Source organism: Ustilaginoidea virens, chromosome 1, assembly GCF_000687475.1.
Source record: "Ustilaginoidea virens chromosome 1, complete sequence".
NCBI classification, from domain to species: Eukaryota; Fungi; Ascomycota; class Sordariomycetes; order Hypocreales; family Clavicipitaceae; genus Ustilaginoidea; species Ustilaginoidea virens.
In genome coordinates, this window is record NC_057316.1 from 4,376,011 (window position 1) to 4,387,832 (window position 11,822).

General features: G+C 54.3%; 2 protein-coding genes across 2 annotated transcripts; one reads left to right on the plus strand and one right to left on the minus strand.

Annotated features, from left to right (window-relative positions):
- Window positions 1-528: 528 nt before the first annotated feature.
- On the minus strand, window positions 529-4,028 carry UV8b_00978 (uncharacterized protein; the record flags this gene model as incomplete). Its single annotated transcript, XM_043138476.1, has 6 exons — window positions 529-2,241; window positions 2,435-2,528; window positions 2,612-3,000; window positions 3,077-3,159; window positions 3,250-3,384; window positions 3,464-4,028. The coding sequence occupies 6 exons, from the start codon at window positions 4,026-4,028 to the stop codon at window positions 529-531; spliced, it is 2,979 nt and encodes a 992-aa protein (XP_042994410.1).
- A 6,314-nt stretch (window positions 4,029-10,342) lies between these two features.
- On the plus strand, window positions 10,343-10,666 carry UV8b_00979 (uncharacterized protein; the record flags this gene model as incomplete). The annotated part of the gene is made up of 2 exons (XM_043138477.1): window positions 10,343-10,411; window positions 10,475-10,666. 2 exons carry the CDS (start codon window positions 10,343-10,345, stop codon window positions 10,664-10,666), a joined length of 261 nt encoding a protein of 86 aa, XP_042994411.1.
- Between the last annotated feature and the right edge of the window lie 1,156 nt (window positions 10,667-11,822).

The following is an 11,822-nucleotide window of genomic DNA, read 5'->3' on the forward strand; positions in this document are numbered from 1 at the left end:
GCGACAGCTTGCAAAGTATGGCGATGCGAGGGGCTCACGGCCCCTGCTTTTTTTTTTTTTTTTTCAAAAAAACTTAGCTGCGGAAACAGGCGCGCTCGCCTTCGGACAATGTACATGGTGGTGACTGGGACTGGGGTACAGGAAAACGCCTAAGCCTAAACGGCAACAGATCCTGCGGTGCTGCGCTTAACATGCAATGGATATAGCCTTGCCCACGCTGGAATGACAACAAGAAAGAAAGAAAGATAGAAAGGGGAATGAAGAGGAAAGCCTGGCAGTTGTCCCAACACGCCCGCTCGCTCGTGCCCGTCCCATGGTGAAACCGAAATATACAGTATCGCGAGGGGACCAAAAAAAAAAAAAAAAAAAAAAAAAAAAAAAAAACATCGCTTCCCGCCGTTGTGATGCACGTTAAGCCCCATGAGACATGATGTGACTTTGAGAGAAAATGAAACAATGGAAAAAAAGGCAAAAGACGAAAGAAACACGTCAACAACAACGTGTCGAGACGGCGGGCGTCCTGCAGCCTCAGCTGTCCCAGATGGCGCCGTATGCAGCAACGCCGCGCGTCTCCAGGCCGTAAACCACCTTCTTGGTAAGCTTTTCGTTGGCAATGACAATGACGGCCTCGGCTCCAAAGTCCTTGGCCAGGTTGTAGCCCATCCTGACCAGGTCCGGGCGCCCCTTCTGCCTGGTGTCGTGCACCACCGCATCGGGGATTTGCTCGTAAATCGTGTCGAGCACCTTTTTCCCAAACGTCTGCGCAGGGTTGGACGTCGACCAGATGAGCTGCGTCGGGCAGCTGGGCTGCTCAATGTGGCCAAGCAGCGGGCCGATGCCGGACCCCGTCGCAATCACAACGATGCGGTTAAACAGCGTCGCGATCCTCATGACGCCGCAGGTGGGCAGGCCGCGAACCCACAGCTCCGTCGGCGGGTTGCGGATGCAGTCCCTCGTCCAGTCGCCCGCGTTGGAAACCACGAGCGAGTACCCCGGCTTGTCTGCCAGCGCCGACGGCCCAGGAGCCGGAACGGTGGCGAACGAGTGCCATTCGAGCAGGGGCCGCCTCGAAATGCGCGTAAAACTGCCATTCACCGGCACCGTGTAGTCGAACGAGAGGGCGACGGCGTGTTCGGAGAGCCGCTCGGCGCGGACCGGCACCTTTCGCAGCCAGAACCAGGACGACGCGATGCTGCACGTGGCGGCACCCAGCAGCCAGAAACTGGGCGTCCCGACGAGGGCAAGTCCAAAGTCGTCTCCCGAAGGCGTCACGTCACGGACCGACAGCATGGTCCGGACCCAAAACAAGGCCAGGGCCGTCCACCCCGCAAATCGATGGATGCGCTCAAACTGGTCGTGGTGCTTCTTGCGGAACGGGGGCCAGGAAAACCCCACCAGCCCGCCGCACAAGACGCAGAGCATCCACGAAATCACCAGCGTCGCGAGGGAGTCGTTGGTCTTGTTCTCGGCAAAGGCAACCGTTGACCGCAACGTCGAGCCCAGGAGCCACGAGGTTGCGCAGATGCCGGCGCCGGAATGGATCCCGCCCAGGTGGTAAATCTTGGCCAAGCGTTTCCGCATCCACAAAGGAGCCGCTTTGGGGGCCGAGCAGGTAATGGTGTAGAGAGTGTTGATGACTGCGTCTTGGCGAATCAGCACCGCGAGCACCAAGTTGGCCGCAGTGAGAGTAGCAAGCCAGTCGCGGCTAGGGTTGGCGAGCAGGAGAGCAACCAAGGCGCCGACGTTGAGCAACCCAACCAGGCTGAACAGGAATCGGTACACAATGGCCACGCGATGTCGTAGCCCGCGCAAGTGCTTCGGCAGCTTCTTCTCCGGAATGTCCCGGTTCAAGTCCAGCTTCTCATCGGTAATTGTCACCGTAGACGACAAGGATATGGACCTGACCTCGGCCAGGGTGCTCTGGTCGCTCGCCGTTGGAGACGAAGGCATGCGATCGTCTAGCGCCTCTTTGCGTTCTGGAGCTAGTGCCAGATTTCGTAGAGACTTTTTGTCAATCTTGCCATTTGCTGTGGTAGGGAACGAACTCATTTGGTGCATCACGGAAGGAACCGCGTAGTACGGCTGCAGTTTCCTTATATGAGCAATAATGGCTGCCACGTCTGGTCCCAGCGGTACGGTAAACGCATGAATGTCTCCGTCAATCAAGAGAGCTGTTGCGCGGGTAACTCCTGGGGCAGAAGCCAACGAAGATGATACGCCGTCTAGTTCAACACGGAATCCCTAGAACACGCAAAATTAGTTTAGCGTCTCAAGACCGCGGGTAGAACGTCTGCAAATGTAAAAATATATATATATGAAGATGGCAATCAAGGGGGGAGGGTAAAAGTTAAAAGGAAAAATAAAAATGAAAAGGGAAGCGGAGGGTGATGAATTTATAAAAAAGAAAAAGAAAAAAAGACAAACTCGACCATACCTTGACTTTGACTTGATCGTCAACTCGCCCCAAAATGTCAATGTTTCCGTCTTCTCTCCACCGGCAGAGGTCTCCTGTGCAATACATGTTTGTTCTGGCGGGGAGACGAAATCCGTTAGTGGCCTCGTCCTGAATCATGCCAATGTTAAAAGAACTGTGGACTGTCCAAAGTCTTACCCATCATTTGCAAACGGATCTAGAACGTATGCTTCCTTTGTCTTGGACTCGAGCCCCACGTAGCCACGACTTACTCCATGGCCGCCTGCCCACATTATGCCTGCTACGCCCACTGGGACAGGTTTGCCGTCTCCGTCTAGAATATAGACCGAGTTGTTGGGAGTTGGGCGACCGATGGAAACGGCTTGACCAGCAACATGCCTTGACATTGTGTTCACAATTGTCGTCTCTGTGGGCCCGCAGCAGTTCCAGTACGTAGCGTGGGTTGCCCAAAGGTCCGCAAGGCCTTGTGACGTTGGCTCACCTGCCGTAGCAACCACCTTTATATTGGGGTATGATTTAGGATGATACTTTGACAGAATCGTCGGGGTGCATATGAGAACATCAAGCTGTTGAATGGGAGGTGAGTGAACATGTCAATCAATGTGTTGGCGAGAAAATTCTTGAACCGCTTCGGTGACTTACTTGTCGCAAGGTAGGTTCCCATTTCGCTCCTCTGATAACAAGTGTGCCTCCATTGCATAAACAACTGAATATCTCCCAGGCGGCTAAGCCGCAGTCAGTACGTAAACCAGAAAAGAAAGAGGGCAAGGATTCTAGCTCAAAAACGACGAGTCCTATGCGGTTACAATACGTACCCATGTCGAAGCTGATGTTCAGTACCTGGCCAACAGACATGCCCGGTTGGACCCCCAGCCCCCCGGGAGAGAGGCAGACTAGATTTGCCACGTTTCTGTGCGTGACATGCACACCCTTTGGTTTGCCCGTTGTTCCTGTGGTATTGATTTAGCACTGATTCGTCCAAGTCAAGTGGAGCAGACGCTTTCCGCTTGGGGGCGAGACGGGACGAACCGGATGTGTAGATGATGTAGCATCCAGCTTCGGAGGAGGCGAGGTTGATCCACGTGTCTGGGTTGTCGAGGCTCCGGTTAAGGATGGTTTCTCGCTCAATGACAATGGCTGTCATTCTAGGCAAAAGGTCCTTGATTCGTGCTTCTGTTGAAGACAGGCAAAGGACAATCTGGCCACCACATTGATCGGCAACATGTTGGATGGTAGAATCCGGGACGACACCTCCGTCCAGCGGGACATACTGGGCACCGCATGACAGAATGGCCATGATTCCAATAATCATCTCGGCTCCTCGTTTGACGACAAGAGGGATGCTCTGGTGCGGTCTGACTCCGAGTCTGCGAAGCCGAGTGGCCAAATGTTGAGCTTCTACGGCAAGCTCATGGTAAGTGAGCTCCGTCACCGAATCGCCAGACAGATCGCGCACCGCCTTGGCGGAAGCCAAGTAGGAAGCATGATGATAGAAAGCTGAGGTGACTGTGGGGAAGGGGCAGTAGGCAGCTTCGCCATGAGTAAAATCTGGCGTTGGTAACACAAGCGAGTGAAATTCCTTTGAGTCGTTCATGGTGACGACCAAAGGATGTATGACACTCCAGTGTGGGGTTGGAACAAAGTAATGTTGAAAAGGGCCGTAGTGACGCAACAAAACCTTGATGAAGGTTGTGAGTTGGGGAGCCTTTATATATTTTCAGCTACATTTCCTCGAGGCGCTTGCCATCGTCCCCCTCCTCGAATGGACAGCGTCCCCGAGCAACCTGGCCATATCGAGCCGGTAAAGGTCTTGTTTAGCCCTCGAAGGGAGCAAGGGAAACATAAGTCGCCTCTAAAAATCCAACATTAGACATGCTAGGTGTGTTGGTTGCGTTTGCAGCGGGAGACTTGTCAAAAGCAACAAGGTTCCCAGACCGGGGGAGGGGTACCCTTAGGAAGCCGATTGAACGGTTATGTAGTACGTAGCCCCACGGGTCTATAGACTACCGAGGAGTGTTGTTGTTGGAGACGTGAGAATAGGACCGTCCGAGGCAAAGCAGAGTAGCTGTTACACGTTAAGGTGGCGCAGTGCTGAGGTTCCGTTGTTGTTGTTGAGACTTGAGGGCATTCTAGTTTCACCCCCTTTTACTCCCACCCCAACCACCCTCTCTCTCCGCCCGCTTCGCCCCCGGATTCAGGCGCGCGACGATGTCATGGGTGTGCTAGATCGCCTCTTGCCGTGGGGGGTCCAATGTGGCGTGGAAACTAGTCAAAAGGGAGTCGGGAAAAAAAAAAAAAAAAGACAAAAACAGTGGGGAAAAAAAAGGCCATGTGGTCCATCGGTCCATCGGTTCATCGGTCCATTAGAAAGGCAGCCAGGTGTGGTAGAGGCAAGCGCGTAGAGAGACCGAAATGGTGGCCAGAGGCCCTAAAAGGGCAGCTCAAGATGGGGGACAATAAAGGTAGGGGGCAGAGGAGCCAGCAGAGACGAAGAACGGTAAGGACAAGGGCTTGGTTTGATTAACTCACACAAACACTTGCATACTGAGATAAGCTGGTAAGTCGCTTGAGGCGAGGCTTGCTCTGCCAAATCCAACCGTGAGGGATGTACGGAGTAGTCCGGGCTGGGTACTCGGTACTCGGCAAATTCGGGGGTAAATATATCCATCCATCGGTCATGATTTGCTTTCCGAGTGGAAGGAATCTTACCGAAAGGCCTGACAAGCACCTGTGTCTGTGTCTGGACATGTTGGAGCCAGAACTCGGCTTGGCGGTAATGTCTCCTCCTGGCTTGCTTGCATGCTGTTGGTCGCACATGCTGCAAAATTGTCCTCGAGCCGGCAAACCATTGTATGTGGTCTTGAGTCTCGACCCACTCTTCCAAATCGAAGCTGGGAAGGTGAGATAACCAAAACTATGACCGATTACTCCCCGATACCCAGATAATTGCGCCTGTGGATATTGGATGGGGGCCAGGATTAACAGATGTGGCTTGTTGGAGCGACCCAAGTCCCACCAGACGACTACTCCGCCGGAGCCGCCGTAGCGGGAGCAAGCTTGCTAACGCCTAAGTAGCGACGGGATATATTCAAACCCGAACCAGACGTGATTGTCATGGCATCATGGCAGTGCGGAGTAGTGGTCCGTATCCGTGTCCGTGTCCGTGTAGCATTCATTGTAGGTGTCCTGGTCCTGGAACTCTCGGCATGCAGAATGGCGCGGACGGACAACGGTTCCAACCAGTTATGCAGGGCAGTGGGCAGTAGGCAGTGGGCACTGAGCTCTGTGCTGGTGAGCTCTTGCCAATTGCCGGGCATACGCCAAAACGGACGTGTCCAGCGACGTGCGCACGTACTATCATGTATGTAGTACGGTGAATGTCTCGTGCTCCCCTTGTACTCGGGGATGAAACGAAAGGTGTCAAGCGAATGAACCCGCAATTCGAGTGATTGCTAGCCATGCGACAGCCATGCGAGGATGGACTTGTTGCGGACCTGTCCCTAATTTTCCGTCCATGTGGATTTGAGAAGATGAACCTGGTCTTGATAGATGAAAGACAGCACGAGCACGACAGCACGCATGGGTATCCGTCGGCCTGTTCTCCGCAAAACCAAACGGTTTGAAAATTGAAGCTTGTGAGGCGTCGCACAACTGGCTGGCTGCTGAAACGTGGCTCATGCCGGTTGCAAAATTACCCGCGTCGGCAGGGTTTCGCGCAATGAGATGTTTGTTTTTGCTTTCCGCATCGGGGTGGCTGGTGCTCCTATGAAAAAGGACGTTCATACGGAGTTAGGGTATTTAGTGATTACTAGCCGGTGTTTTCCCTTTATTTTCTCTCCTATTTCGGCCTCTCTCTCTCCCTTTTTTTTTTCTTCCCCGGCTGGGCGGCACTAATGAGGCAGAAAAGCCGGTGGGCATCTGGTTGAGCTGTTCGGCGGCCTGCATCCGTACACGTTTTCTGGGTAGATGGTGCGATGCTTCACCTGTTGGCTGTCGGGCTGGAGCCACTTGAGCGCATCGAAGAGGGATTGGATATCATGGATGGTTGACTGGATGGTGGAACTTGATGGAGACGAGTTGCAGAACCTAGTAGGCTTTTTGGCGTCTTTGGCGTCTTTGGCGTCTTTGGCGCCTCTGGCTGCGGCCGGGCGTAGACTTGGCTGTCTGGCTGGCTTGGCGTGTGCAAGGGCAGGAGCGATTGATCTGATTCCAGTTCAGGTATAGCTTCAAGTGCCCTCCATATTAATCCCGCCTGACAGAGCCCGTCAAAAAGGTCCGAAAAGGGTCTGGTGGTACTGTAGAAGACCAGAACTTTTAACGGGGATCTGTGCGAATCATTCCATACGCACTGTGCCACCGCGCCAGCTGCCATGCACTTGTGCGCTCACACCTCTGCACTTGCAACCGACCGGTAACTCGATGCAACGACCGCGCCAACTTTCAACTTTGCTCGTCTCGCCGCCTTTGTCCAAGGGCGTTTAACGTCAATGGCAACTTACTCCGTACCCTTCATCAACCTGGCATCTGCCATCAACCGTCCCCACCACGGAACAGTCACCACAGAACAGTTTACAGACCCTTCTATTAATAGCGGCGGGCCTCTACCGTTAAGAGTCTAGTCCGAGGCAAAGGGGCTTCCCTAACCCCCCCCCGGTTGATCATGACAGGTTTTCAACTGTCAAGTGAAACTCCCACATGCTACACAACAAGGCAAGGCAAGGCGAGGCGCAAGAAACCGTGGCAACGTCAATTTGCTTTTTCCCTTCCGCTTAGAAGCAGAGAAAGACGGCGTCTAATCTTGTTCAAGCCATGTCGCCGACAATGAAGTTTGACAGTCGTGTGTCGCTGGACCGAGGCAAAGAGTTAAGACGCCGTGTCTAAAGCAGCGCAAGGCAGCCGTGCAGCCAGCCATCACGCCAAAGCCAGTACGTACATACTACAGCGGACTCGCAGGACTTGCGTCAATAGTTTATCATGCATGCATGGGAATGGCAGCTAACCAACTTGGGTGCCTAGGGAGCTACGGACGGAGTAGTCCGTTGCCCGACACACTGCCGCCCAGTTCATCTACCCCCACCTCGACACATTGGCGCCGTGTGCTGCATAGCCGCCTGTTTTTATTACAGTAGGGTTGCAGACGAAGAAGAGCATGCATGTTTTTTTGCGGTTGCGGGTGTTGTGTGTATTTTCTGTGTGTGCCCACGTCTACCTTGATTCTTCTGTCTGCTTCCTTTCTCAACACAGAGTGCCGGCTCCGTGACAGTGTATCGCACCTTTTGGCCCGCGGGCACAATCTGTTGATGGATGCGATGAAGATTTGTGTGCGCGGGAATGGCCGCTGATGACGAGCCGCGAGCCGCGAGGCGTGAGCCGTGAGCCGTGAGCCGTTAGCCGTCAACAGACAGACCAGCGGTGAGGGAGGCTGGCAAGATGCAACGCAACGCAACGCAACGTAACCCTTGGCTCCAAGTCGTCATTCCCAAGCCAACAGCACCGAGCAGCAATTGTGGCTTTCACTACGGAGTGTCCCAGGGTCCAGGCTCGGTACGCAGAGGCATGCTCCGCATGTTGCTTCTTTCTTTCTTTCTCCCCTTCACAGGCCTAGCTTTGTGGATGAGACAAGCGATCCGTTGATTAGAGGACTCCAGTCAAGTTCCAACTCGGCTGCAGCCGCAAGGCAGGGCAGGGCAGGGCAGGGCAGGGCAGGGCAGGGCAGGGCAGGGCGCAAACCGTTCTGCCGCTGGCGCCATCTGGGGCCACTGACAAACTCATGACTACATTGTTGCTAATGCGGCTTGCGCATCCAATTGACATCGGTGAGACGTGTTGACATTCGCTTCGTGCGAATACGAAATGGGCCGATTTTTCTCACTCGTGCAGAATCTCGGCGAGTTTCCCGGTGTTTGTGTTGTCCGTCCGTCTATTGGATATTCGTGTCCAACTAACAGCTGGTCTTTCTCTCTTCCTACGTTCCTTCTTTCTTCTTCTTCTCTCTTCATTTCCATTTTTCATTTTCCATTTTCATTTTTATTTTCATTTTCATTTTTTTTTCCTTTCAACGTGGGGGAAAGAGGTCAAGGCCGGGGGCGGGAGTCGCCACATCCCATCCGCCTTGGATAGTACATACCATCATACTCTCCATGGACAAACGCCTTGTTGCCTTTGGGATTGTTTGTTTACTCGTGGCTTGGTTTCCTTGACTTTGTTTTTGTAGGCTACATACTGCGTGCATGGTGTGCGATTCCTTCCTGCGGCTAAACCAGCAACGGGCGAGGGGCCTTTGTCTTGGGTCTTTCCTTGCGCCGCGTGCGTGCGCGAGACTGTGACTCACAGGCAGACGGGTGACATGCTTCCCACGCACCGACGAATATGCCATGCCGCACGAGCAATCAACTTGCCTCACACCCCGCGTGCGGAGCTAGGGATCGACAAGGCTTGCTGCCAGGCCGACCTTGACTCTTGACAGACATCTGGGGGCGAGTGAATAAGCGTCTGGTAAACCATACCACCACCCAAGGTCAGGGAACAGAGCATTGGCGAAGTTTGGGGCCGGAAATAGCACAGCTAATCTAATCGAGCCAGCTTGAGGTCTACAGGGCAGGCGGCAAAAGTGGCAGGCGAAAGAGCACTTGACCAGCTGCCACTGAGGCTGAGCAGCTGCTGCAGCTGCTGCAGCTTACCATTGAAGAAACGGCTGCATGCAGTCAAGTCAATCAATGCAGTGCGCAAGGCCGCACCAGAAGAACCTCGCAGGCTACATGCAGCAGCTGATTGATTGACCTCGTACAACTTGGCAAAAACCATCATCAATTTTCACCATGGAAGAAGCCGTCTTGGTTTTGGCTCAGCAGACTCCAAACTACAGCACATGCTCATTTCGCGTCGACTCTCTCGTACAGCGGGTTCCAGAAAGTTGACGACGCACCAGACTCAATCAAGCATCATCAAGCACGGGGAGGCTGCTCAGAACCATGCATGGGCTCCCGAGTCCGCACACGTTCCGCACACGTGCTCGAGCCCCCAGCAGAAGTTTCTACGAATGCCGACTCTCGGCTCGCCCTGCTGAAGTTCCACGCACGCGGCTATGCACGCCTCCTTCTCTCCACCACGTTCCCAGGGTGCATAATGCGGAATCACAACACAGCTCGGTCCAGTCCCCAAGCGTCATGCATCCTGCAAGCTTGGAGCTTGGCGGCCGACCCAACGTCGCTAACGGCTGATATTGGAGTCAACGTTGGGCCTAGCTTCCTCCACGTGGCTGGAGCTTGCTATCTATCCGATTCCCTGAGACTTGCAGCCTTGTTGCAGCATGGGGAGCAGACGGGCCATGCGTTGTTTTGCTTCCCTGTGATGATAAACACGCGCCGCCTCGAGCTTTTGCTCTCGCACCACGACGGTTGCAGGCGGCCTCAACCAACTCCGGAGCAAAAGGGACTTCTCCCACCCCCTCAACTCGCCATCTTATCTTTGGCTCTACCTCATAGCGTTTGGCGTTTGGCGTTTGGCGTTTGGCGTTTTGCTCTAGCAGAGAACAAAGGGGTGTGCCCATATCGCAGAGCTCCGCAGAATGACTTGATGACATCTTTGTTGGGTTGGTTGGTGGTATCTTGCTTCGGCCGCTTGGCCAACGGGCAACAGTATTCGGTGTATAGGGTAAATCGCGATGTTGCTCGCTGGACTCCTTGCCTCTTTATTTTTTTTTCCTGTTTTCCCTTCCTTCTCTCTCGGCCGGTTCGGAATTTTACCGACTCTTAACCTTCTTTCTTTTCTTTTTGTTCCTTTTTTCTTGTTTCACCCTGTCCAGCTGTCCAGTCATCCGGATGAAAAATACTCCGTACCCTGCTCGCTTCATCCTCCCCCCGAACTGCAGCCACAACTGGCCGCGCGAGTTTTGCTGTGCTGCACGAAATGGATAGTTCCTCTGTCCCTCCCTCCTCTCCACCCTCCGCCGTCAGGTCAACCGTTTCTGTTTCTGATGTAAGCTGATTCATCGACAGCAGATGCTCCCCTCCAGCGAGAGCTCATCTTCTGACAAGTCAGATCAACCACACTGCCCCGCCAAGCCCAAACGAGGCCGCCGCCCCGAGCCCCGACACCTTGCGCATTCCACGCCGTCGCCTTGAGACAAAGATACCAGGGCGCAGATTGTGGGGGAAGGCCTCGTCGACCACGTTGTGGTCGCTGTGCCGCCGTGCCGCCGTGCCGCCGTGCCGATGTGCCCGGTGCCATTGAGTGCCTTGTGTGTGTTCTTTCCCTTCTGTAGACCAGACACCACGCCCCTGCGGGCGAAACATTTCTATCCACGTGCGACGCACCGCCAGCAGACGCCCTTGGGCGCCGTCAAGGCGCGAGCGAGGCACTTTGAGCCCGCTGCCAAAACGGCATCTTTGCACGCCAAGAGGAGACGACGGGAGCTTGCTTGTTACGTGCTAGCGTCAACACCTGCAAGAAAGAGGGTTCCTTTTGCCAGGACGACGCATTGTCGTCGTCATGAATCCGAGGCTCTGTCTCAAATGTGAGGCGTGTCATGAGAACAAGCGGATTGTGACGAGATGGCCCTGGGAATGCTCGAGGCGTGTCCAACATGACGAGTTGGCTCGTTAATTTCCCGCCTCGAACCTTGGGTCCCGGCGCGCGTCGAAATAGGTTTCTTGCGTTGCTTTTCTTTTCATCCGCGCCACTTGTTTCATAGCCTGGAGCTGGTCGCCCAAGAAGAAGCACCAACCAACGGCCATTTCCTCTCCTCACCTGTTTGTGCCGAAAAAAAAAAATAAAAATAAAAAACAGGCGTATTGAAAAAAAATAAACAAAAAAAAACCCCCCAAGAACAAAAAACATACAACACCGGGTATTCGCTGGTCGTCACCGACCCAACTACTGATCCGGCGCTCGCCAGCTTATCCTGGGAGATCGGACGGGATCCCGAGTTCTACTAGCGGCTGTGGTCGTATGTGCCTGCATGCGAGGCTATTCCGAGATATGTAGCTGCCCCTGCCTCCGTACGCGAACGCACCTTATCGTAGTCTGCGCCGTCCTCCCCCGCTGCGTTCGTTTCGTGACTTTTGTCCTTTGACGGTGGCCGTCAGCGCGGCAGTAAACAGCTTTCCGAAAATGTCGTCCACCCCCATTGCTTGCAGGTGCAGGCCTGCCAGCTCCCCCCGTTCATCATGCAAGACCCATGTCCGGCTGGTGATTTTATGCTTCCGGTTTGAAAATTGCGACTTTCTGCGGCGGGCTGCTTTCGCCATTTGGCAAGACGCTCGGCCGGGGCGGAGCGGCAGCACTGGTGATGTGAGGATGCGTGCTGCTCGAGATGGATGGGCTTGGTGATGGCTCTGAATAAACGCCCCAGGGGCCTGGCGTGCTCGTTGATGAACCAGACGGTTAT